Source organism: Oreochromis aureus, linkage group 3 (assembly GCF_013358895.1).
Source record: "Oreochromis aureus strain Israel breed Guangdong linkage group 3, ZZ_aureus, whole genome shotgun sequence".
Taxonomy (NCBI): Eukaryota; Metazoa; Chordata; class Actinopteri; order Cichliformes; family Cichlidae; genus Oreochromis; species Oreochromis aureus.
This window is the reverse complement of record NC_052944.1, coordinates 36,861,149-36,889,133: the sequence shown is the minus strand read 5'-3', so window position 1 is coordinate 36,889,133 and position 27,985 is coordinate 36,861,149. Positions and strand designations below refer to the sequence as shown.

Genomic DNA, 27,985 nt, shown 5'->3' with positions numbered 1-27,985 from the left:
TTTGTGCTGTGGCCCGTAGAGATGTGTACAAGAGGAGAAGGGAAAGCAGTGCTAACCGAGCTAGCTGGATCCTCCCGATTATAGAAACACGGCTGAACGTGGTCATGTTGCACACGGTGGGCTTTATTTCGTGAAAAAAAAATAAAAAGCAAAGCTCACGCTGGAGTACCTGCCTCGCAGCTAGGAGGGCAAAAGGGACTATTTTCTTCAGACGGAACAGCAAAGCCGGTTTGTGAGTGCTGCAAATCTGAGCCGTGTGTGTGTGTGTTTGTGAGTCAGTTAGCTGGCCTAGCCGGACTCGGGAGCTCGTCTCCCAAAACAAGAATGGGGTCTAGGTCCGCTCGGATTAGCTTGCTAGTAAAGTGACCTTTGATTGTGTTCTCTGATGGCAAATTTCACGAACTATCAGGAAGGCAAGGCAGCGATGTTGATGGTGGAGACACAGCAGAGGGACGTGGGGACGAAACCTGCGGCCGCCGCCGCCGCCACCACTGCAGCCGCAAACGGAGACGGCTCGGTCGGGGAACCCCCTTCCCCGTTAATTAATATCGGCGGAGGAGCCGGAGGTGGTGGAGGAGGAGGAGGCTCTCGTTTCCACCATTTACCTCCGTCAAACCACTTCCACCTTAGCCACAATCAGCCGCCAAAGGATCAACAGCAGCACCATCACTACCAGCAGCAGCAGCATCTTTCCGGGGAAAACATCGCAGAGTCTCCGGGCAGGAAAGCCGCCGCCGCCTCCTCCTCCTCCTCCTCCTCGCCTTTCAGCCAGGTACACACCGCCGAGGACCCCGCCGCTGGCAGCAGCCATGTATACGCGGCTGTGAACGTCGTAAACACCTCAGACGTGGTGGATGATATACGAAAGTGTGGCTATTTAAGAAAGCAAAAACATGGACACAAGAGGTTTTTCGTGCTGCGGGCTGCCAGCCACCTCGGCCCCAGCCGCCTGGAGTACTACGACAGCGAGAAGAAATTCAGGAACAGCCTGCGCTCTGCTGCTGCTGCTGCTGCCGCCGCGGCAGCCGCCTCCTCCTCCGCCTCCAGCAGTGGTGGAGCCGTCCTCCCTTCTCCTCCCAAAAGAGTGATTTACCTCTACCAGTGCTTCACCGTGAACAAAAGGGCGGATTCCAAAAACAAACACCTCATTGCCCTTTACACTAAGGATGAGTACTTTGCCATTGTGGCTGAGAATGAGCAGGAGCAGGAGGACTGGTATGTGGCTATCAGTGAGCTGATGAGCGAGGGAAAAAAAGGACACTTAGACTCTGATGATTTAGATGATGGATATGGTACGGTCACCCCTGGTACTGTGTTTAAAGAGGTGTGGCAGGTGAATGTAAAACCCAAAGGACTGGGTCAAACCAAAAACCTCACAGGTGTTTACCGGCTATGCCTCTCTACCAAAACCATTCACCTCGTTAAGTTGAACTCTGAGACGCCCTGTGTCAACCTGCAGCTGATGAACATCAGGCGCTGTGGACATTCGGAAAGCTTCTTTTTCATCGAGGTGGGCCGCTCCTCATCCATCGGGCCCGGGGAGATATGGATGCAGGTGGACGACTCTGTTGTGGCTCAGAACATGCACGAGACCATCCTGGAAACGATGAAAGCGCTGAAAGCGTTTGCGGAGTTTCGGCCGAGGAGTAAGAGTCAGTCGTCGGGCTCCAATCACATGCCTTTCATCACGACGCGGCGCCACCTGGGCAACCTTCCGCCGAGTCAGACTGGGCTGCAGCGACGGTCGAGGACAGAGTCTGTGGTCGGCACGCCGCCGTCGACTAAAAGCAACATGGCTAGTGGCTATCGCTTTCGGACATCCAGTGAGGGTGAGGGCACAATGAACCGGCCCTTTCGCTCAGCCACTGGAAGTTTGGTTCACCTAAACACGGCAAGGGTCCATCACGGTCGTCAGGATATGGGCAGCGGCAGTGGCGGAAGCAGTGGGAGCGGCGTTGCCACAGGAAACACTGGTACAAGCACCGGCAGCGGACGCTATGTCAGAGCTATCCCAGGGGCGACGTCCACCTATCATGCCCGCTCTGCCTCGTTGCCAGTCTCCCATTTTCCCTCCACCACTAGCCCCGTGAGTGTCTCCTCCAGCAGTGGCCACGGCTCCGTCTCTGACACGCTGACCCGCCCATCGAGTGCCTCAATATGCGGCTCCCCGTCAGACGGTGGCTTCAACTCGTCAGACGAGTACGGCTCCAGCCCAGGTGACTTCCGTTACTTCCGGGTGCGGAGCAACACGCCAGACTCTCTCGGCAACACCCCACCAATCAGAGAAGAGAACTGTTTAAATGATTACATGGCCATGGGCTGGAACCGGGAGGTCTTTGGCACCAGTGCGGGCTCTGGAAACAACAGTGGAGCTGACACGCCGCGGGACGAGAGCACGTCAACGACAGAGGATGAGCGCTTTTCTTCATCATCACTGAGGAGGAGGACGCACTCTTTTACCAGACCGACTGGTGGCGCAACCGGAGTGGCAGTCTATCAGAAAATGACACAGACTAACTTCTCACTGGACGAGGGGTCGGATGTGGTGTTGCCGTTTGGCAGCGGCCTGCTCCGCGGGGGGCCGTCGTCCTCCTCTTCCTCACTGCGCTCTGACTACAGCTCCTGCTCCGAACACAGCCAGCAGAGCCGTCCCTCCACACTCTCCCGAACGGAGGCCGGTTCCGAACGCCCTCCCTCCTCCTCCGCCAAGGAAGACAGCGGCTATATGCCTATGATGTGCGGCGTGGCGGTGTCGCCGAGGGACACTCCCCCTGACTACATGCCTATGCAACCCAGCTCTTACTCCCACCACATCTCCCATTCTCCTCAGTTTCACAGTCCAGCTTTAGCTACACGCTCAGCCCACCATCATCACCCCCAGCTCCAATCCCAATCCTCCACGGATTCCCACGGCTACATGATGATGCTCCCGGGGGGCAGTGGCAGCTCCCCCTCCCCAGTGCAGGCCTCTCCCAGCCCTCACAGCAGCTCCAGCCTCACTGGAGCCTGTGCAAGCAACAGCATTGCAGAAAGACCGGAGAATGGGGAATATATGGACATGTCGTACAGTAGCGGTGGGGTGCGCAAGGTCTCAAATGAAGGGAGCAGCGGATATTATACAACTGGCACACCTGAGAGCACCCCAAAGCCTTACAGCCCTTATTTCTCTCTCCCTCGCTCCTATAAGGCCCCCAGCAGAGAAAGGGAAGAGAAGAATAAAGAGTATGGGGAGTATGTTCCTATGAGCTCTCCTGCTAAACCAGTCTACTCATCAGTCGCCACATCTTCAGTGTCAACACCAGAAAAGAGGGGTGGGGGAGGTAGTAGCACCTCCACTCCCTCTCACCCACCTCCGCCTTATGGTGCTCACCATACGACTGCAGCGATGGCTGACAGGCGTATTGTGAGGCCCAACCGCCTCCCTTTAGGCCGAAGAAGTTTCCACGGACCGCTGCGGATTAGTGAGCCTTCAACAGCATCTGCAGGCACCTTGACTTCAGTCCCTGCCACTGGCAGCTCCTCTGAAGGGCCTTCCAGTCCTGGAGAGTATATTAATATAGAGTTCGGTGATCACTACCCTCTCCAGCAAGAGCCACCCGCCTACCCTCACTCTGCCCAAGACGAAGCGCCTTCCCTGGGATCCGGTGACCACTGTCGCTCCCCTCCTCAGGATTACATGAGTGTGGAGGTAGGGGCGGACCAGCAGGATAGTTCTGATTGCCTGGGCAAAAACCAGTCACCCAGACCGAGCCTAGTTGCCCCGTGGAACCCACCCAGCTATATCCGACCACTGGCTAGCAATCCCGGGGCGGTGGCCTCCCCTGGAGTGCAGGTCGGAGGTCACTGGAGGCCGGTTGGGGACGACTATACAGACATGACGTTTAACCTCAGCAGAGGTGACGGGATGCAAACGAGCCCTACAGCTATGCTGCAGCATCTCTGTGTTATAGAGGGGCGTTACGGCCACCCTCCCCACACCACCTCCTCATCCATTTCTCCCCCCCTGCCCCTGACGAGCCCAGATATGGCGCCAACGCACCCGATGGAGCCCAAGGTGGTTCGAGCTGATCCCCAGGGCAGAAGAAGACACAGCTCAGAGACATTCTCCTCCACCTCTTCCTCTAATTCAACTCCTCCTGGTGGAGGTCTTGGCTCCTCGGCCACACACCCCACCCTGGCTAACCCCTCAGCCCCCAACGGATCTTATGTAACGGAGGGACAGGCGTCTAGATGGGCCAGCTCGGCGTCTTTTGACAGTGTGTGGATGTCTGTGGAGGGTCTCGGTGATTCTCCAGCTCACCACACCCCGGCAAGAACCACAGAAACGGGCACGGCCTCCAGGACTTCAGCAGCATCCTCCTCCTCTTCCACAGGGCCTGGAGCCGGCAGAATGTGCAGGAACATGTCAGTCGGCTACCAAAATGGCCTCAACTACATCGCCTTGGAGCTGAGGGAGGATGGGAGTAGTACGGGAGCTGTGACGTCGGGAGCAGGTAGCAGCAGTGGGAGCACGGCGTCGGTGGTGGCGGCTGCAGGGGGGACGGTGCCTCTGCCAGAGAACGGAGCCTACGCCAGTATAGACTTCACCAAATCAGACGGCGTCACTGCAACAACCAAGGGTGAGTTAGCATAAGTGATGATTTTGTGTTAGTGTTATAGACTCTAATTTTTATGTTCTGCACACGCTCACTTTCTTTCCTGGAGTTAATGTAGCAGCCAGCCCTGTGTGTGGAAAAACACAGTGTCTGGCTGTGTGTGTGTGTGTGTGTGTGTGTGTGTGTGTGTGTCTGTGAGTGATCTTTCATGTGTGAGTAAAAGTGTATTTTTTTTTTTGTTTGTTTGTTTCTTTTTTTCCCCCTCTCACTGAAATCCAAAATAACCCTTGAGTGCTGGATGCTATTATTAGCTGCATTGTATCAATTTGCAGCTCCTCCAGTGAATCTATTTTGAATCAAGTCTCTGTGATCTTGACAAGGGAGTGTTCACGCGCTCTGAGTCTTTTGAAGGAATCTGCCCAGGGAGCTGAAGCCTAGGCTATAACAGTGCTCGTACAGGAAGTGGCACCAATATGTGGTTCATCTTGAGGTCTGCGCGCGCTGTGTGCAAACACACTGGTAGACGATTAGCTCGCTGAATGAACAGAGGGTTTATCTGAGGTCAAGTGTGGTTTGAATCACCCCAAAAATGGCTCAGACTTCCTGTCTTTGTAGCTTGGTGGTGGTGTGTGTGTGCGTGCTTGTGTGTGTGTCTCTCTCTCTTTGCCTGTCTGTGCACGTGCCGCTGTTTTCTTTGTGTCAGCATGTATGCAGAATGTACTAATGTGTGGGTGTATAAACTCTTTTGTCTGCTGGAAGGCTGTCACATGAGAAGCTTTTCAACATCTATGAAAAATTATTTTTATTTATACTAAACACGAAGGAATCCAGTGCCAACAGGAACACTCAATGTGGCAGCACAATACACTTAATACCTTTTTATAGTCTAGTAAGCTGGCAGTCACTCGGTGAAACATGTTTTTACTAGGGATGTTCCTGGCAAATGATCGTTTAAAATTACAGGAAAAAAAATCACTAGATTACTTGATGTGAGAAAACACTCAGGAAATTGTCAAAATTGAGTACAATTTAATAGATGAGGTTAAACATTGTCTGTAAAAACGTTCTGTTTATATTCTATTTAAATAGGCAGTTCCTGCACGGTCGTCTTAAAGCCAGCTGCACAGAGACCTGTGGTGTTGGCTCAGGTCAGAGCTTGTTTCAGTGAAAATCAGCTTGCAGTTTGTCTGCCTCAGTGATGGGTTTGTTATTAGAACACCTAAAGCACCTTTTAGCATTTCATTTAAGTGACTGACCCTAGGAGTAACTGACTTTCTTTCAAAAGTAACTTAAAAGTGTCTGCAAAATCACACAAGGTTAGTTGTTTTTCTTTTTTTTTTTTTTCTTTTTTTTTTTTGTAGTAGCTTTTGATTTATTTATTATTTTATTAAACTTGGATAAAGTTTTGTCTCATAAAAATGCCCTTTTTTGGCATAAAGGTTTCCAGTTTTATCCTCTAAAATTTGCCTATTTTTCGTAATAAATGTCAAGGTTTTATTCTTGTCAATTTCACAGTAAGTTTACCTTTTTTCCTCATATTTCTTTTTAGAAATGTCTTTTTCTTGTTCATTTTCAAGTTTTTTTTTTTCCTCAAATCGACAATTTTATTTCTTACCTTTTGCAAGCTTTTTTCTTTCAGATATTCAGCTTTTTTAAAAAAACAAACAAAAAAAACTTTTTTTCTAATTTTCTTCTTTTAGTAAATTTGGCTTCTTTTTCCTTATAGTTACAAGTTTTTTTTTGTCTTTAATTTCCCAATTTTGTGTCCCCTTTTTGTAATCAGTTTGCATCTTATTATCTACTTTTTGGGAATTTTGCAAGTTTCATTGCATAAAATGTCATTTTTTAACATAAATTTGACACTTTTATTCTTGTCAATTTAACAAAATCACCTCCTGTAAATATTAGTAATAAATTGTAATTATAATAGTATAATATTAAAGTTAATTTCTTTTTATTTCTTCACTTTTTGCTAGAATTAGTTGTTTTTGAGTATATTTGACTTTTTTGTAAATTTGGCTCATTTCATCTAATAAAATTGGCTTTTTTGACATAAATTTTCCAGTTTTTATTCTCTTAAATTTGCCTGTTTTGGTTAAAGAAATCTGACAGTTTTATTATTGTCAGTTTAACAATAAATATGCCCATTTTTCTCATAAATTTTATTTTAATACATTCATACAATATTTCAGGCTTTTCCCCTCAATAATTTGGCATTTTCCCCCAAATAAATGTTCTTTTTTATTTCTAGCCAATTTACTTTCTTTTTCTTTTTTTTCTTGTAAATTTGCTTACTTTGTTTTTTTCCCCTTATGTACAAACTGTTAAATTTATATGTGCTAAACCGTGTGCTTTTATTTCTACCTTTCATAAAGTCTGTAACTCACCATAAGTAAAAGTAATGAACGAAAAAGGGAGAAGCCAAAGCTTGGTCACTGATTTACAGTTTTAAAAAGCTGCTTGGGGTATATTACTGCTGACCCTCTGCTGTTAGCTACTTTAGCTCTGCTGCTGTTGAATGGTGTGCTGTATGGTGAAGTAAACGTGGAACATCCAACTGCATTATCATTGATACCTGATCCAGCTTTTCAGCCAAGATCAGATCAGTGGTGAATGTCTTTGTTTCCTGCTGTGGTTCCTGTTAAAAGTCTGTGAAGGTTCTCAGTTATCCAGGTCATCATAGTTCAAGGAAGTCCTTAGACTTCCTGTTTAAAAGTCGATTAGCAGTAATAAGTAATGACTCAGCTCATATTCGTTAAGTCTTTGTTTTCCATATTTACAGCTCTTTGTGAAGCAGCTCCAGTAGGTGAACATCCGCAGACAGGAACAAAGGTTTTAGATGAGAATGCTTAGCAGGGGATTTCAGGATGATGGGTTTTGTTTGTGTTAGAGAAAACATTTGACACTTAGAGCACAAAGTTAGGCTATGTCTGTAAATGAGGATCTCCTTTTTCTCCTTTTTTCTTTCCTCTTCTCTTTTAATTCAGTTTTATGCACCCACTTCCTCCACAATCGCCTCCTGTTTTTTGTTTTTTTGTTTTTTCTCCCTAAGAGCGTGAGTCAGGACTCGCTGAGAGCGCCGACTGATTCATTTGTTTATCGTCGTTGTCTGTGTGGTTATTCACTGCTGAATCTGTGTTCGCCGACACGGGAGATCAACTGACACTCAAACCCTTCCTATTGTTTGAGTTTGTCCGTCTGTCTGTGTGTGCTGTGTTTTCAGCTGCTGCCAGCAGGTTCATTAATCAATAGAGTGTGTGTGTGTGTGTGTGTGTGTGTGTTAGTTCATGCAGTTCAAGGTAACAGTCAGAAATGTTAATCCCTGACCCCCCCCACCCTACACCCTGCACACACATGCATACACAGTTTTGTGTATTGGCTTGTTTACAGTCTGTGCCGGGCATCTAGGTAGGTGCGCGTGTGCTTGTAAGCGCTGAGTCATGGCAGGCAGCTTTTGATGTGGCAGTGTAATTGCGGCGGCGGCATGTCAAGGCACACAGCAGGTCTGAGAGGAAGCGCATCATCATCACTCAGGAATGCGCTTCCCCTCAGCTGCGGTGTTGCGCTGATAGAGGCACACCTGGATCCTTGACCCAGAGGAGGAGCAGGAGGCGGAGGTTCAGGCTGGGTTTGTATCCAGCTGGTGAGGAAGTCTTGCATGCATCTGTGAAATGTTGCTATAAATATTTCAAATTAGGCGTGTTTAGATCAGCTGGGGTAAAAGAAAATCTGCAGGAAATAACGCTGAAGTTGGGGAAATCTGTTAATAATTTCCTCTATTTAATTGTTTTGTCCACAAATTTACATTTAGCAGCACCAAAGTCATCGCATTTTAGTTGCCAGAACTCAAATATGATTCTTTTTTTACTCAAAAGTGGTTCACCCAGATGCTCTGCAGCATCTCAAATTCATGTAGGTTTCATTGTCTGTCACCAGCCTGTGCTGTGAGGCAAAATATGAAGGTCAGAGCTTCACGGTTATGAAAGTAGTTAACATTATACTCGCGTCACCATAGCAACAAATGATGCACACCTAACCTGCTTATCACCTACAAAGTCACCAATCAGATCTTTGTAAAAAAATGATTCCATTGATAGGAAAAGGTAGTAGGATGGTCTTTAGGTACCAGTAGGAAGTTTATTTCTTACCTTCGTGAGCATCAATAAAGAAAAATAGCGATTTAATCTTTAGTTGCTCTCACTAAAACTGTCTAATGCACATCCAAATGTTAATGTAATCAAATAACAGCTGTGATCCATCAGATTCTCCCATGTCTTATTAATAGAGGTGCATGTTGGGTGGCTTTCCTTCCTGGTTTCAAATTGGCAAAACTTTAGACTGGAAGTTGTTATGTTACAATAAAGCCCGCTCACATAGGCCAACAGATTGGTCGGCGACCTCATCTATTCTAGCCCAAACCCTCGCAACCTCAAACAACTGCTGAACGTCTAAAACTCAAATTTTCATTTACTTGGTGTTGGTGTTAGGGGAGTCCAAATCTATACCTAGCAACTGGTGTTTGCCTGGGGGTTGCTGACTGGTTCTAGACCTGGGTGACTGGGGCTTTACTGCCCAAAGCTCTTAGGCCACGTTCACACTGCAGGTCTTAATGCTCAATTCCGATTTTTTTGATCAAATCCGATTTTTTTGTCTGCTTGTTCACACTACAAATAAAATGCGACAGCAAACGCGCTCTAGTGTGAACGCTCAAAGCGGCCCGCATGCGCAAAAGATGTCACACACAACGCGCTCTGTTTAGACCCAGAGCAAACAATATTGTTTGACTGATGGCCCTTAATATAGAGACTTCGGACTTTACGTTTCCCAATTTTTGCTTTAAGTTATTCTGTTATTTACATAATAATGTAAATAACCTAATAATGATCCTTATTGCTGTTTTAGAGGAGCGGTGCTTCAAAGGATAGTTGCAGATTTCTGTCAGAATCTGCAGAAAATACAGTACAAATAAAATGTTCACGTTGTCTTCTCAACAGTTTCACTAACATCTATACTGGATGGCCAGGAAGCGTTTGCGATGTCTTCTCGGGCTCTTCTCCGGCGCTGATAATTGGCGTCTGTCTTGTGTCAGTGACGTAAAAGACGGATTTAATGCGACCTGACCGTTCAAACTGCAGTCGCTTTCTAAAACATCGGATATGTATCGGATTCAGTACCACATACGAAAGTGACCCAGATCGGATTTGAAAATATCGGATTTGTGCCATTCACACTGTCATACCATGATCGGATACGGGTCGCATAGGGTCAGAAAAATCGGATTTGATGCGCTTTCGCCTGCAGTGTGAACGTAGCCTTAGAGTGCATGCACTATAAGAGTCCTCTTACTTTAGCCGCTATTCATATTTTTCAAACATCAGTTTTTTGGTTTTTTTTTTTGGTTTTTTTTTCTTTTCTTGCTTTGTAAAATCAGCTGCCCTGGCTTCACGTTTCCGATCGGTCGCATATCACCAGCACCTCCCCGCTTCATGTAAACGAACTGCTAGCCTAGATTGAAGCCTTGATTGATTTATTGACACTGACTGCTGATGTTGGGGTAAAGCTGCGCATCGCTTTCTTCCAGGCTCCAGTTGCTTTGGCAACCCTCTAATGTATTTACTATGAATTCATATGTCAGTCAACAATGTTCTTCACCCTCATCAGCACTCTCATTCTTCAATTGCTCGCCTGGGCTCGCCTGTCTACTTCCTGTCACCAGCAGTTGTTTCTCCTGTACTTGCTCGAAGTCGCATTCACCTTTCTGGATTTGAATGTAGCTTTATTTTAGCCCGATCAGGAAAAAGATATCCTGGGTATGTTCAGTTTTCTTCGTAGTACAGCCCCAGATCCTCCCTATGGTGGGAAACAGTAGCTGGTTGGTGGCTTCATTGCTCTGTTTTCAAAGGGAAAAGGGGGAAAAAAAAAAGAAGGGTTAAATAATCAAAATTTTGTGGTTATGATTTCTGCCATAACTGAGCAGTATTACTGGGGATTTATGCGTCTGTGTAAAGTCTAAGCTGTAGGTATGTCATAACCGCCAAGCCCTCTAAAATCTTATGTGTAAACTCACGTGCACCTCCCTGCACTTTAGTTCCACCTCGGGCAGTTTAGACATGCCAGCCTACATTAAAAGCCAACATCGATTTATTATTGTGCAACGAGAGCCTCAAACAGACAGTAGAAACTAAACCAAGCTGTCTCTAACCCTGAGGAAGTTTTAGTTGTTTAAGTTGGCTCTAAATTTCTTTAAATTTTTAGATATATATTATTTTTTTTATTTTTTTGTCTGATACGCATCATATTCAAAACTTTAAATGCTGTTTTGGGAACTAACAAATGTTCCTGCATGGTGAATGGTAAATGGTGAAAGTAGGGTCAGGAGAGAGAGATGTGGCCTTAAACCTGTCAGAAGTGATTTTTAGATGTCTGTGACAGCAGTGGGAAGCTGCCCTTTTCTCCTTCTCCTTCCTCTCACCTCCCAGCCAAGTGCTGATGAGGTGGTAAAGGGCCGGGCAGAGTGCGAGGCAGGGTTATCGGACGGAAAGGGAGAGTAAGATGCCCTTTTCCTCTCTCGTTCCCACCTCCACGACTGTGCCCTTCTATATTTACAGGTCTATTTCCAGACTGACATGAATTTATGGGCCGGTATGAGGCTCTGCTCGTAACAGGACCCCCCCCCCCACACACACACACACACACATTCTCTTTTACTGTGTGTTGCAGAGGTCTCTCTGCATCCTAAATGGCCAGACATGTATTCCCACAGATGTTAGAATTATTAACCATCAGGCGTGCACACAAGGCAATTTTGATTTTAAGCTGCCATTTTGACCGTCACAGGAAAGTATTTGTGGCTTTCGGAAAGCCCCCTGAGGTTGGACTTTTTGCTCTTTATGCCTATTTTAGTGTACATTCAGCAAATAAATAACCTTAAAATAACATGTGCCATTTGATGAGCACCGTATTTCACAGGACTGACATGATAGATGTGCTTTGAGCATGGGTGGCCTGCATTAAGAGGCTTGGGAACATAAAGCTGGCAGTGTTGTTGAGAAACAGGGAAGTGGCCCTCAAACTTTGGGCAAATGACTGCTTGGAGAGCTCCCATTGATCAATAAAGTCTTTAAATATGGGGTTTTAGCAAACGCTATGAGACTTTGGGTAAAAAATAGTGCATTTGCTGAAGGTAAAAATGAAATTCAATAGTGAATCACCTGAAAGTTAAGAAGAAAGAAAGAGAGATATGTGAACTGAGCTAGAGAACCTGGTGTGTGATGAATTTAGGCTTTTAATGGAGCGGAGGGTGAAAGACGAAACAAGGTCATCATTGTTGCAAACTATGAACTATCGTTTTATCTCAGCTGTCCTGTTTTAATAATTGTTGAAAGCCAAATTGTAATTTAAAGAAAAATTCAAGTAATCACACAGCCCTCCTCAAAATTTTCTATCAGTACAAGTTCAGGTTAGTCCTATGAGTCAAAATCTTGGCTTATAAATCTTAAAACTGAAGTCGTGCACTTTATGATGACAGTGAGAGCAAGATGACATCTCAGGCCTGAGCAATACAGGTGAAGAGACTGGTCTCTGACTAGTTGGGGAGTGCAGATGTGTGGATGCATCCTCAATCATCCAGGTCAGAAAATCCCAGAAAGTTTGTTCTGTTTATCTGGGCTCATCCAAGTATCGACAAAATGGTTTTTCCCCAAAGAAAAGATTTTATGAGGTTTTCTTGTGAACGCTTTGGTCACTAGCAGGTTACCATGGAAGATGCCAGCTTGTCTGCAAACACTCACCCGCTCGAGCTCGTCGAGCGGCTGTGAAGCATGACAGCGTGTCATGACAACGTGTTTGCAGACAAGAACGGGGAACATTCATCTTCACAGTAAAAGTTGTGCGCTACTGCTGAAGCCAACAAATTTCAAAAGCTGCAGCTTTTACTCTGAAGGCAAAAGGCCTCAGTTTCTGGTTTGTGTCACATTCCTCAGATTACCTACCACTTAGCAAGTAGTTGCAGTGTGTTTGCAGACAAGTTGGCTTTTCCCATACAACTACAGGTGACTGTGGGACAAAAACACATAATGAGAGCACCTGTCTGCTGGTCAGACAGGGGAAAGCGAGCTAAAATTACTCATTTCAAACAGTGGATAAACCCAAAGCCTGCAATAAAAGAAAAATAAGGATTATTTTGAACTTGTAAACACAAAAAGCTACTCCAGTAGAGTCCAGGAATAAATATATGGACTTGGAAATGAACAAAATAAATTAACTTCACAACATTGAAGATTTGAAAGAGGTGGTTCTCAGAGCTTTAAATATCAGTTTAGAGCAGCTCTTTGTTAGGTCCCTATAGAGGAAAAAAGATTACTAGCCATTATTTTCTAAGCAAGACACATTCCAAATGTGTTCTTGATTTAGCTTCTGAAATATGCTTTTATCTTATGTGACATGAAGGAAAATATCTTTTCGACATTTGGCTTCGAGAAAATATTTTTGCACATCTGAGAAACAGTTAATTGAGAACATTTTCAAATCGGTCTTTAATGAAAGCTGCAGCACAGCTTGACAGAACCCTAATCAAATGTTATTTCCAGCTTGTCTACTTCGGTTTTGTTCCTATGTTTTGCATGCTGCAAGCAACTGTTGCAACTCATCAAAGCTGGAAACTTTTTTTTTTTTTTTTTTAAGGTTAAAATTATTTATAAAGTGGCGATTATTAATGAAGTTGTGAATCATGCAGTATAAATAAAGTCGCAGGCAGTGATTAAGCTTCACAAGACCAAAGAGCTGCAGTGCTTACTCAAGTGGAAATGTTGTGTCTCGTCAGTAATAAATGGACCTAAACATCGTGAGTCTTTAACTGGGCCTGCGTGTAGATTTCATAGGTGGTCTCGTACTTTAATCATCGGGGTTCCTGAGGCTCTCCCACTTCGAGAAGCGCTGCAGTTTTCTCTTCTGTCTTTGCAGTGTTTTTGTCTACTTCACCGCCTCCTGCAGATACACGGTAGTGGTAAAGCATGATTTTACTGGAATACCCTTGGACTGGCTGGAATGTGAGGTTAGATAGCTTTATTAGTCAAAGTCTGAATGTGTGCGCAAACGTGCATTTAAGAGGAACCCCGAGTGCGTCACAGTTTGTTTGAACTAAACAGAATGAATGTAAAAGTTTACTGAAAGCTTAAAAGTGACTTTAAGAGTTTTAGATAATGCGAAAGAAAATTTTAGTGAAGTTTTATTATTGAGTTAGTTCATTCTAGTTTGTCTTTGTATGGGTTTCTCTGTCTGATGTGACCTCATCCATCTGTTTAGTAATGTCCTGTTATGAAGCCTCTCGTTTTCAACATTGCCATCTTGGTGTTTGGAAACTGGATGTGTTGAGTGAGGGGCGGGTCTGACTGCGAAACCACACACTCATTCGGTAATGACTTGTGATTGGCATGTGCTGATGAGCATGTCCCGGTTTGTTCTTCTTTCAGACTTGAATTTTGACGGTAATTCAAAAAGCTTCAGGTTTTGTTAAATATTACCTGAAACTAGCAAATAAGCCCATAAACTCATCACTGAAATATTTACTGAGGTCGCAGAGTGAGGGAATTGAGAGCTATTATCCCATCTCAATAGTGAGAGGTGAACCATTGAGGCGGGCAGGCAAAGTACTGTAGACCCTAAATACCACAGCTAACGACATCCAGCCGTCTTAGCGTTTATATCGTTAATGATAGCGCTGTATAATAGGGCTGCCACAAACGATTATTTTGATAGTCGACTAGTCACCGATTATTTTTGCGATTAGTCGACTAATCAGATCATGCATCCATTGGACGTAAAACGTACAGCTTATTGCACCAGCATCTGCTCTTATATAACTATCATTAGCTTACAACTTTAAGTGTTTAAGGTATGTGCTAACTAAAAATAAAGACAAGATGATAGTTTATTAAATTTAAATGAAATTTGCAGATTGTTTCGGTGGAGTTTAATAAACGCAGTCGTCTGCTCCTTGCTATCTAAAATATAACAGGACACCGGAGTATATTCTCGAGCATCTCACACTTCTGATAATCAGTTGTCTGCTTGACGTTTATTCAGCTGTGTAAAAACTATAACCTTAATCTCAGCCAAGCCGATTTACTCAGGAACAAATAAAATACTGACAAAAGCCAAACAATAACATTTTTAAGTTATCTAAGTGACTTATATATCATGTTTAACCTGAGTAGCGAAAGGTTTGCCGGGAGTCCGGTGTTCTCACCGGCTCTAGAGAGCCTTGCCCCCGGCTAGCTATCGAGCTGGTGGGTAACAGACGTCTCAGAAAACGTCGGAGCGCTTTTGAAAATATGTGGTGTCTCGATAAACTGAGCAGATATTTGAGGTTTACACAGCTACATTCTCGCCTGAAAATATGTTAAACGTTTATTTTGTGACCCAGAAAGAATAATAAAAGTAAAATTAAAACTAACTAGCTGCCGCCATTGCTGCAAACTGAGCTGGGCTGCGCTATGAATTCTGGGACACAGTTTCTTCTTCTTCGGGGTTTAACAGCAGCTGGCATCCTTGTACATGCTGTGCTGCCATCTTCTGTTTCACTCCGTTATTACACTCTTAAATCCTACTACTTACTCCTGCGTCTTTTGGGATCTTACAAAGCTTCAAACGATGCGTCGACTATTAAATTAGTCGTCGACGATTTTGATAGTCGACGTAATCGTGACTAGTCGACTAATCGTGGCAGCCCTACTGTATAATAATAAATTTTTATATATTTTGTAGCGTAGATATGCTACAGTGCTTTGTTTCTGACTGCAGACACCACTCTTGTGGTTTCAGAAGTTTTGCGCTCACAAAAAGACCTGGTAGGCACAGGTTTAAACATTTCCACAGTAACGGCGACCTTGACCAGAGGCGTTACGCTTTCAAGTTCGGATTGTGGGTAGAGTCTTTCTTCTTTCAGATGCTCCCTTTAGGGGTCATCACAGTGTCACGTCCTCCTTCACTACCTCATCTGAGCTCTTCCTCTTTCTTCAACATCCTTTGTCCAATATATCTACCATCCGTCCTTTGCACAAATCCAAACCGTCTCCAGCTGTCCCACTGATGTACTCATTTCTAATCCCGTCCATCCTGGTCACTCCCAAGGAAAATCTGAGAAACTTCAGCTCCGCATCCTTTCTCCAAACTAAAACATCGTTGCAGGTCTCACTAGTAGTTCTTCAAAAACTTTAAAAACAAGGCTGTGTGTTTGTAGGAACAAGTTAAGTTCATTCAGTCTGTCGTAGCTCACAGCGAGTCTGCTTTAGATGGTCTCAGCATTATGGCTCATAATCCAAATCTCTATGGAAATATGAAGGTGGTTTTTACTCCTGGAATCTAACTGTTGACCTGTCTAGTCTTTTTAGTCTAGTGGCCAAAATAAAATACAGTTTTAAGTCGCTTTTGCATTGGCTTGACTTTTCAAACTAAGTAGATATATCCTTTTATACTTCCTATTGTTGGCCCTGCGTCACAGTTGCACTTTTTATGTGAAAATGTCCTTTATCGCAGTTGGACCAAATTGCGGACATCGAGGGTTAGTAAAGTCTGATCGATGGGCACACTGTAGAACAGGATGACCCCTTAAAGTTTGACCGTTTGCATTGTTTATGCTGATATTTGCCTCAAGTACAGCTCTTCTTTGTCTTCCGTGCAGCTGCTGGTGTAAGGGTGGGGGTAGAGACGGGGGAAAAACAGAACAAGAACAAACTGGACACACAAATTGAAGTGCGTCTTTTCGTTCCTCGATCTGCACTTGAAAGGCCGCCGGTCCAGCTGTCGTGCAAGCCCATGTCAGGTCAACACGTTACGCTGGCTGTTCACTCCCATGATGCCTTTCATCTCTTGTCCCAGCTGGGTGAATGGGGTTTGGGGACAGAGAGAGAGACGAGCTGAGGGTCAGCGAGGGCACAGGGAACGAGACAGAGGGCGGCGGGTCTGAGCACCTGCATGTGTTGCAACAACACAACAATCTGTTAGCTAATGCAGGTGTTTTTATAACCTGATTTTGCCCTGAAAGTGTGGGTACGTGTGTGTGTGTGTGTGTGTGTGTGTGTGTGTGTGTGTGTGTGTGTGTGTTTTTAACCAAGGTCAGCTCGGGTCAGTTGGGCTCGTGTCCTAAGAGTGTTGTTTTGATCAAAGTCCACGCCTGGACTGCAGAGAAACCCAGAGACCTCAGACTTTCTCTCTCTGTCTGTCTCTTGCTCTCACACACGCCCACATTCAGATTCAGCCTTGCTTTGACCATAATTAAGTACAGTATTGCCAAAGCTTGTTGTATGTAGTGTTAAGTATAATGATTCAGAAAGTTAAAAGAAAAGATACAAATCCACATAACTGCGCCGTTCACCAATGGTGGCTGAAGCCCCCAATCTCTCCATGCATGGTGTTGTGTTTTTTTTCTTTGTTTAAAAAATCATCTCCCTTTAGATATTAGTTTGACTATACTCCTCTAATTCCTGGACAATTTGAACACACATTTGCTACAAACACAAATGAGAAGCAGTCAGAACTCACAGGTTTCAAAATGTGAAGAATTTCAGGTAGGAATGAAACAATCTGCAGTTCAATACAGCAAATATTTGTTAGTATTCATCATTGGAGAAAATAATACTGCGTATATAATACTGACTGAAGAAAGCTCTGTACTTTACTGTGTATTAGTTATAAAACTACATTCTGAAAGCTTTTACTGTTAAATTACAGTAAAGTGCCGGTAACAGGATTCAGCAGCATTAAGCTGTTGTTTTTACAGCATGGTGTCATAGATTACAGCAACAGTTTCTTACTGTAAATGTACAAAATAGTGTGGTTATGTCAGTGTACTCACTCTGATCTCTATAAACAGCCCTGCTTCAGCTCTACACAAGAGTAGGGGGAGTGTTGCTGTTTTCAACACTTTAACAAAGTGAACGTGAGTGCTGGCAGGATATTATTAATTACCGTGGGACTCTTGAACACGGTGACCCATTGTTGGCCAAACCTCAACACTGTTGGTACCTACGCAAACACTGGAAATGACTTCAAACACCAAATAACCAAACTTATTTTAAATGTTCATTTATCTTTATTTTAAACTATGCACTACGTGTTGTTCGTTGCCTTGGTGTTTGCTATTCATTCTCTGCATTTCGTACAAGGGATTTTGGCAGACCCACAGTGCTTATATGATCACTAAAAATGTGACACATATTTCTGGAGGCTGCTGTCACTAGGCGAAATCAGTCACACAGAGGGGTGCTATCCAAAAAAACTCTTTCTGACTGCTTTGATCGCTAGCAGATTGCCACAGTCGCCTGTGGTTTACATTAAAGACACTAGCTTGTCTGCAAAAATATTAACTCTCTGAGCTGTAGTTTATCACTGCTTGGAGAGTAGTTTGCAAATGTTGCACAAAAGTCTTCCATATAAACTCCAGGCAGGTTTTCAGGCAGCACCTCTTTGTGACCAGTTTAATGTTGGCAACCTCCAGCAACCACACACCAACTGGTTGCATAATATACACACAACCCCCTGGAGACCGGTGGCTGCCGGGCAGCTGTCAGCTGTTCTTTAGGCTTGTGTGACTAAGGTGTTATATGGCAAAGATGTTTAAAAGCCTCCGATATTAGAGCGGTAACCCCAACAATCAGTTGACACCCTTATGAGCAAATACATGGCAACCCCATGCACAACCAGGCTCAGAGAGGGGCAGCTATCTGCTGTGACTGGTTAGAGGGTGAGGGGGAACGGGAACTATGGGGAGAGAAGGCAGTTGTTAATGTCATGTAGTTGTAGTGTATAAACACATGTGGCGTAAAGGGTAAGTACTCATTCCATCATGTGAAGTCCCCCAGCAGCGTTGTTTAGTTATAGAAACATAACTAAGTAATGGTTCAGGGTCAGCTGATTCAGGGCAAACTATATGTTTAATCATAAGGCAAGTTTTTAATTTAGTCTTAAAAATAGACTGTGTCTGTCTCCCAAATCTAAAGTGGGACCTGGTTCCATAGGAAAGAGGTCTGGTAGCTGGAGGCAGGAATCACCAGACACCTCACCATACGATCTTATCACAATACTTAATTAACGATACAATTTTATTGCATTTTGCTACATGTTGAGTATTGTAATAATGTATATTGTGATTTATCGCCTTTTTTCAAAGTTACACTTTGTCAGTTTCTGTTTTATCCAATAAGCTAAAATGATCTCACTTGAGTTATTTCCTTACTGAAAAATGAGATTGTCGAAGATACTAACACCATCACTAAAACCTGCCATAAATGTCACCATCAGACAGTCGATCTGAATTCAGTCTGAACTGGGTCGAGCTAGCAGTTGCATGCAGTCTGTGTGAATTAACTGCGACAAATCGTCAAAAATCACACCCTTGCAGTAAATTCACATGTAACTATTACATGTGTTCTCAGCAAACCTTCCTGTTCTTCAGGAATACAACCAGTTAAGTCGAGTCTTCTCGAGTTGTGCTCAGTGACCAAGAGTCCTTCACACTCTGTCTAAGAGTGACTGCCGAGTCAAACCGCAACTGTTTTTAAAAAGGTTGCCACCCATCAGGCAACCTGTGCCTTTTATGATGTGCGTTCCTATCTTTATTTTTATTGTGTGGCTGAGCCATTAGCTTGGTCTGAATTAGCAGGTAACTTTGTCAAGCTCAGTGGTGCCCAGTGTCAGTTGGTTTTGCAGCTCGGCTCACGTTATCCCAGGATGCCAGCGCATGAGATGAGCCCTCTTGTTTGTAGTATTCCCAGAATATTTACATTTTTTTTTTAATAAAATATGAAAATTTAGTGTCCCTGTATTGCTACAATACAGCAAAATATCACAATACTATGCTGTATCGAACCTGCCCACCCCTCAACCCAACCCACTCCTGTTGAAAGCTGGCTCTGCCTGCCATTGTATGTTTAGAAAAGTGAGAGTAAGTAAGCCCTGCAGTCTGAGAGCAAAGTGCTCTGTTAGGGTAATTTGATACTAAAATATATATCAGATATGAAGGGGCCTGATCATTGAGGACTTGGTGTGTAAGGAGGAGGGATTTTAAATTTGATTCTGGATCTAACAGGGCGCCAGTTAAGAGAAAGTCCTGCCAGTTCTCTTACTGCAGTGTTTTAGATCAGCCGAAGGCTTTTCAGGGAGCTTAAAGACGGCCTTGTTCATAGCAGAGTTCCAGGGTGTGCTACACCTTTTGGTTTTTTGGTTGTAATTTGGTTGCATCAGGTTTTTGTTTCTTCTGTTCTTATCCGTGTATTCCTGCCTTTCCATCAGTCCATCCCTCCCTCCCCATGGCTAGCAAACAGAGGGGCAGCATTCCAGCAATGCCCCCTGTCAAAGCATCTGTATTGTGGCGTGCTGCTCACATTGTTGTGTCAGACAAAGGCTCGCTCTCAGTGGAATAACCCAGCTGGATTGCGGCCATTGCCACGGGTCATTCGGGGCCGCTGGGCCGCACCACAACAGCCGACCTGACAGCCCGGCCCAGCAATGATAGCAGGGCAGGAAACAAACATTTTATTTGTGAGTGAGTGAGTGTGTGTGTGTGTGTGTCTGCTGGAAGCGAGCAGAATCCAAAGTTCACCGGCCACGCTCACTTATTACCAGACAAACAGATTTTATTATACAACGAGGAGTTTGAGCCAAGCCGCCCCCTCTGACAGAGACGTCTCACATCTGTGCTGCTTCTCTCAGGCGGTGATCTGTGACTGTGCAACAGCTGTAGTTCTACTTTCTTCTTCTGTGATTGTAAACCTGCGGCTTGTGTCATTAATCGTGCCCTTTTTAAGATTACCAAACTGTTGGGCAACCTCTAAGAAATATGGTGATAACCATCCCCGAGCTGGCAGAAGAGGGTCGAGTGTTTTTGCAACCCCTGCAGTGTCTTGCAGCGCACGACCCCTCAGAAGCCACCAGCACCCCCACCTTTTCAGGATTTGGAGAAATGTTTGGGGGGCCGAGCCCAAAGCCAGACAGGGTCTGGTTCCAGTCAAAATTGGCACCGCTAGGCTTCAAAATGTCCAAAAACATAATATCGACAGCCCCCCCGCCCCTCCCCCCTCCAATCAGTGAACCACACACATTCCTGTTTTTGTGTGCGTGTGATAATGTGTAATAGTTTTTCTATTAGCCAGTGGTCTCATTATAATTTTTCTCATTTTTCAGCTTGCTTTTTTTGTTTGACAAACAGCAGTGAAAATGCCTGTGACACTTTAAAGTTGTTTTTTTTGTTTTGTTTTGTTTTTTTAAGTGCTTCCTGTCTTTTGCTTAACCGTCTGGAGTCAAGTGTGCAACCGGCTGTTGCACACTGTTGCACACACACACAATCAAGTGTCAAAATAAGATGTGCACAAATTATTTGTGCAGTAGTTCTTGTCCTCCACAGGACAGAGGGACACATCACAGGCCTTACATCTGGCATTTTAAAATTGTTTATCATAACTCTAATTTTACTTGTCTTTACTTGACTTGTCAACACAATTTAAAAACCGGAATTTATTTTGGAGTCTGCACTTTGGACACAAGTTGAGCCTGAGACTCGGTGAGGCAGCGTTCTGCGGGTTACATCATCTTAAATCGGTCATGTGATTTGTATGCGGCGACACATCCGTCAACACTACAAGGTTAAACAAAAGTTCCACATCCAGAGATACTCACTTCAATATATGACAGCGTCTCCTCACACATAAACTTTTACTCGGGAAGTATAGCCAGGGAATTTAACAGTCACCAAAGTACGGCAGGCAAAACCATCCTGGCTCTTATTTTGAAAGTCTAGTGTTTTCCTATGGGCTGCTGTTGTGGTGGTCCTCGGGACGTACCTCTTCTGCACAGCAGCTTCTCACTCTGCTCTGGATCCTCTGCGAGCTGCAGGTGGAGAACTTGTTCATGTGCTGCTATGCCAAACTCGCTGAGACTACAGAGCTTAACGAGGGCTCCAACCTGCAATCCAGTCCTCCGTGGAGAGGCAGCTGAAAAGTCACAAAGTATTTTGCATATTAGATACTTGGAGAGGAGAAAGTTACAATTAATGATTACAGCAAACGTCCTTTTGCCTCTTCTAGGTGGAGCTTACTTTCAGTTGTGTAGAGACTGAAAGGAAAGTCGTTCATCTTGTTGTTCACCTGCTACCACGCACAAGAAAACATTCACTATATAGAAGGAACAAGTCAGTCAAATAATAATAAATAAAAAATATATGAATTAATAACAATTACAGGTATCTGGTACTGATACTGTCATGTTTTCCTGACCTAACCAGTTATCCCGGTGCCCATGCTTAGGAAATCTGTGTGTTGTTGAGTCTTACTGACACCTCACAGGTTTTATGCCTCTAACGACGCGTAATCTCGACCTGTTTGTTCATTTGGAGGCTGATGATTGCTTCATGTAAATTCTTGAAGTTGCTGGTTTTTGTCTTGATTTTTTTGAAAAGGGAAAAAAAAATACATTCTTCCCAAATTCCCAAACAGATTGTTCTTTTTCTTTTTCCTCTTTGTTGGCTGCCTGTGGTCAGTTTTTCATGTTGTCACTAGTTTGCTGTTTTTGAGTTTGTCTTCATGTTTTCACTAATGAGCTTTTTCCCCCCCTCTCTCTGTGTCTCAGACTGAGCGACGGAGGTTCATCACACGCCGCAGCCCCCCCTCCTCTTCATCCTCATCTCTCTGCTCGCGGCACTTGACTCTGCCTGTGACCTTTGGCCTCCACCGCCGGTGACCTCTGACCTTCACTGAGACTGAGAAGCTGCTCCCTCCTGATCGCAGACAAAATGTCAAAAACAAACACAAAAAAACGCTTGCAGTTTTAAAAAAAGTGTTTTTCATTTTTTGTTTTCCTTCTGTTTTATATGCATATCGTCCTTTTGGGTTTTTTTTTTTTTGGTTTTTTTTTTGTTTTTTTGTAAAATTAACAAATAATCCCCCCTCTCTTGACCGACGCTGCCAGCGTGCGCTGCTTCCCCGCCCCCTCTCAGAGAGAGTTGGGCTCGTACTTATTCAACAAACAGAGGGTGAACTTTGGCTGAGGGGCGTCCTTGCATCTGCACGGAGCCTTTTTATCAGATGGTTCTGCTTCTCCATGTAGTATTAAAAAAGGGAAACTGAAATTCAAAGGCATTACGGCACAGACTTGGATTTTTTTTTAAAATGTTGATTTGAATTTAAATATTCATCATTTATCATTATCATTATTATTATTATTATTATTATTATTATTACTATTATTATTCTAATTTTTTTTTAACCCCTTGTGTAATCCATCCTGAATGCCGTATAGTTATTACATATTGGATAAAGTGTTTATTTTTTTAATTCCTTAACCCCCTTTAATGGTACAAGCTCGTGGCTGGGCCCGTTTTAGTTTCAGAGTGGCATTGTACGAGTATCGCGTTTGATCCCAGGTACGACGCAGTACCGGCACCCTTTGGATCATCATGTAGCAGGGCGCTCGCGCCTCAGCGACACGTTAGCACCCATTGCCTGAGCGGGCCTGCTCCAAAGGGCTAAAATCAGCTGCAGTACTGCGCCAGTGTGGGTTTGTCAGAGTACCAATGCAACCTTAAAGCATTACTCCTCATGTTATATAGTGCTGATTATTTATATGTTAAAGCAGGTACAAATGTTCCGGTACATTTCACTTTGTTTGTTCTTCTGACTGATGGTACTCAGCAGGGCGGGGAATTGTTATGGCCGCTGGTCGAACGCTGCAAAGTTTTCGGTGTCATTTACAATCCACTCATTAGAAGTTTGATAATCTTAAAAGTGAAGCTACAGCTAGCAGTCGGTTAGCAAAGAGTAGCATAGACACTCAGAACAGGAGCCAAAAGGTGTTCAAAAGTAATTTTACACAAAGTCCACATAAAAGAAATTGTGTTCTGCTCAAACTTTAAATTTTAAACCCAATTTATACCCATTTAATGCCGGCTAGGTGTTTAAATATTGCACTATAAAGCACAGAAAGTCACTAAAATAGCAGTTCTTTTGTTCTACTTGCACAAAAATGGAAATGTATATCACTAAAAGGCCAAAAAAATACACCTAAAGATATAAAAGTATTGTTAATATGAACAAGGCCATAAATAAAGATACAGAGATACAACAGTACATGCCATCTTGTTAAAGTGGACCTGTTATGCTAATTTCTGTTTCAGTGTTTTGGTTGATTGGATTCTACTAGAGCCACTTGGCAATAATCATTATTACATCATCCTGTTTGAAACAACCCATTTTAGCTCCCTTTAAACCAACTTTCTCCTGATTGATCCCTTCAGCAGATAGATGGGACTCCTGCGCCTGAAATGACTGTATAAGAGATGTCTTCTCTCTTTGACATCAAAGAGAGCTAAAAGTATAAAAAAGCCATTTTAGTTTAGTAACTTCTGATTGGATGCCCCTCTAATAGGCTTCAGAAGCCATTAAGTGGGGCTTTTGTCTGGTTTCCATGGCATCATGGAGAGCCAAAAGTAGGAAAAAAGTGTCTGAAACCAGGCGTTTGGAGCAGTCTGAAGCCTAAGCTTTTGACTTTCAAAGAGCTACATACACACAGGATAGAAACCTTGTTCCATTTAAAATAACCATTCATCCTCATAACTGTGTGCATGTGTGACAGGAAAAAAGGAAAAGGCATAACAGATCAACTTTGACACATTAAACCAAATTGTAAAAGCAGCTTTAGGCTGTTATGTCATGACTGTTCCTTAAGGAATATTTAACCAATTTATACACGGGCTTTATCTATGTGGATAGGTCTGCTACTTTTTTCGGGTCTTTATGCTAAGCTAAGCTAACCGGCTGCCTTCACAGATATCTGGGTGTTGTTAATGAACTCTCAGCAAGAAACTCTGATTGTGTGGTTCGAAAACTCAGCTGAAAAACCCAAAACAACAAAAACAAAAAAACGGGTTTTTTGGGGGGGGGTTTTGTTTTTTTCCCCCCGCCCTGCTGTTTCACTTGGTTCATCTTCCTCAGTTTTCTGCACAAATAACTGTTGAGTAGATCCAAGTAGTAGGTGTTTGTTTGTTTCATTCAGTTTTACCTCATGCGGTCCGTAGCACAGATCAGATTAGCGAGGGAGAGTGGCGCCAAAGCAAACACAGACAAAACGCTGTGAAAGGTAAAAAGCACAAAGTACAGTATTGACACACTGAGATGCAAACACAGGAATAATGCACACACACATGAAATGCAAGTGAACCATTTACTGTACTTTGTGAGCAGTGGCATGTACATACACACAAACACACACGCATACCTGTACGTCAATAAGACACACATCTCGGTCATGTGCCCCCCTCCACACACATGCCCTCATATTGCATACAGGCACAGAGGAGTCATGCAGCCCTTTTTAGTCGAGGGTACCTCCTGTGCGTCTCCATTTCGGCCCTTTGTGAGCGGCTCTTGATGACGTGCGGGATTTTTCTCGCACATATGCATGCCGGGGTGTTCGTCAACGGCTCCGCGTGACGTAGAGGTTTCCAGTAACCGGAGCTCCAGCCCCAGGTGCAGCGCACTGGACATAATTGCCCTGTGACACCCCAACCCACACACACTTATAGTGGCGCACAAATTGCCTCCTCTTTTCATTTTGGCACCTTCACACACTAATACTCGCGCATTTAGCATTTATAGTGACGCTGCTCTCCCACGATGTGCTTAAACTTAAAGACCGACAGCTAGACTGGTCCACAGAATTTCAATGATTTCTTTCAGTATTTAATGCAAAATTCATCCTGATTGTTTTTTTTTTTTTTATTATTATCCCACCTTTTGTGATGTTTTTGAATTTACTTGTTTAACGATGCATCATCACTGTTATCCAAGCAGAGCCGGGAGCGAGGGAAGGCGTGTTTGACTTTGGTTTTGAAAGCAGCCTCGACAAGTTTAACTGACTAATCTTTGCTCCGATTTGCTCTCATTGTCCTGATACCTGATGCTGACTTGTAGCAGTTTGACCATGCAGACTGTGGAAGCTTCTCCTCAAAGATGAAAACCTGTGCAGCCGGCTCCCATAAAAAAAGCTGCTTGCTTTGTCCCCTGAAGTTCTGAAGGGCTTCGTTTCTAATGGCTTGTTGTAGTCGTCACTTATATCATTTTTATTAATGCATTCTAGTTGATCTTGTTTCACTGAAGGAGTTGTGATTAAACTTACTTTTCCTCCCATCTATTAAAATGCAGTGAAATTCTGATTGGATATCAGTGTTTAAATTAATTTAATAGTGGTGTGCAAAAATAACAACAAATTTTAAATGATTTCTTTGCAAAATGGGGATAAACACAGAAAAACGTGTATCATTAAATGTAAAATTATTAGACGATAGGCCTGGATCAGTCTGTACAGCTGGTGTAAAGCAGCATTACATCTCTCCTAGTTCAAGCCGGCCTATTTCTGCTAGCTTCTAGCTGCATATCCATTTAATCTATTAGAGTAGCTTAGCATGATTCACAGATCAAAATAACAAGCCTTGGTGGAGCCCCTAATTTTATTCACTGTCTGACACAAGCTGTTTTTAATCCAGCTTTTGTGTGATTGGCTGCCCATCATGAGCAACTGGGTAGGGCTTCTGGTCTGAGAGTGCTGTATTAGGTTTCTCTACCCTATGACATCACACAGACCCAAGAGTGGAGACGCCGGTTTGCAACGGAGCGTTCAGAGCCGTGTGAAGCTTGCACTGATCTCAGTATTTGGAAGTTTGTCGGTGTTCAGTATGAAAATTCAAGATTTATACCAGTATAAACGAGACAGAGGTCCACTTTAACAAAATCTTTCAGCTATGCTACGTTTCCATTTACACGTAGATGGAAGTGGCCAAAGATGAAGCGAGTCTTCCACAGTCTGCAAGGATCCTTCATAGCATACAGCGTGGAATCAGAAGGGTTAAATTTCCTAACATCCTGCAATTAGCAAACGTGTCTCGATTAGCACAAACATTAAAAAAAACGTGGCCACGCTTTCCCCCTGGCTCTGTTTTCAGACTCGTGCAGTGATGATGACAGACCCCTGAAAATGAGCACGGTCGCTCCACAGCAGATCACATACGAAAACCCACAAAATGCTGTTCAGATATTTTTTTTTTATTTTTTAAACATGTGGCGTGTCTTATGTGAACAGTTTAAGCTTTTTTCTTCGCACCCCCACCCCATCTTCTTCTTTTGAGTGAACAAAGAGTTAAATCAGTGGCCCGTGGAGACAAATGAGAATTTTTTTTATTTCTTTTTGGTTGTTTATTTTTCTTTTTTGTGTACTTACTTGGCTACAGCAATGTGTTGCTTTTGGGGTTTTCATGCTAAATGGTAGAGCTGTTTTTTTTTTTTTTTTTCCCCCACATAATTTATTTGAAAATTGTTAACGTCAGACTTGATCCCCTGTTTAATTCTTCGTTATAACTGAATTGATTCACACAGAATCTGTGTTTATTTTGGCAACAATTCAACCTCAAAACTGTCCTCAATGTTTTCATGTTTAGGGTGGAGAATTAAGAAAGAAATAAGACCTACATCATACATGTATATCTATATATAATCCTGACAGAGAAGACTTAGGGTACGGCATCATTATGCAAACTTCAGTTTTTCCTCTAATCCTTTGATTTATTTTATATTCTAGTTTACAGAGGGAAGAATTCATCTTATTCCTGGTTTTCTCTCATCGGAGAGGCTTCTCTGAATACAAAGCGACATAAGGATAGTGTTTTTGTTTTTTTGTTTTTTGTTTTTTTTAAGAGTACATAGGCATTTTTTGCAGTTATTTGTATAAAGAAATGGGTTACAACCTGCCTAATGTTTATTTTTTGTAACTATATCACAGTTCTTTTGGAGGTTTTTTGCTGCTGTGTAGTACAGTTATAACAAAATGCTGTCAGTGGCGAACTAAGAGGACGAAGACGCGGGTCAGGAAAAAATCCCACTCTTACCCCCGCTACCTGTATTCTTCTTTTATTTTTTCCAAGTTGAATGCTGTTGTTCATTAGCTTTACAGGAAAGAGTTCAAAAACAATACTGTGGAGGCGTGTATCCTTCGTACGTGCATTATTTTTCAGCGTCCTGTATGCGGAAAAGACAGGGGGGGTGAAGAGAGCTTAAATTTTAGAGAGAAAGGGAGAACTGGTGGGAATCCTCCTTGTGTAAATAAGGAAAACTTGTTGTTGCTTTTTTCATGTTATGATTGGTGCCTCGGCAGGTGCCCCGCCCCCTCACCCATTTTTTCTTTTTAACTTCCTTTTCTCCTTGTCTCTTTTATTTACTTGCGGAGGGAAAAGGGGGGTTGAAGGGGGTTGAAGGGGGTTCTCGGAGGCGATTTGAGCATCGGCATAGTGTTTATATTTATCAAAACTTTTTTGCTTTCGATAGAGCTATTGCAATAAAAATGTGTTCATGTAG

The 27,985-nt window shown here is 43.5% G+C and overlaps 1 protein-coding gene across 1 annotated transcript; it reads left to right on the top strand.

Moving 5' to 3' along the window:
- LOC116334013 (insulin receptor substrate 2-B) lies at positions 1–27,985 on the top strand. The gene is made up of 2 exons (XM_031757313.2): positions 1–4,619; positions 22,215–27,985. The coding sequence occupies exons 1-2, from the start codon at positions 386–388 to the stop codon at positions 22,217–22,219; spliced, it is 4,239 nt and encodes a 1,412-aa protein (XP_031613173.2). The 5' UTR covers positions 1–385; the 3' UTR covers positions 22,220–27,985.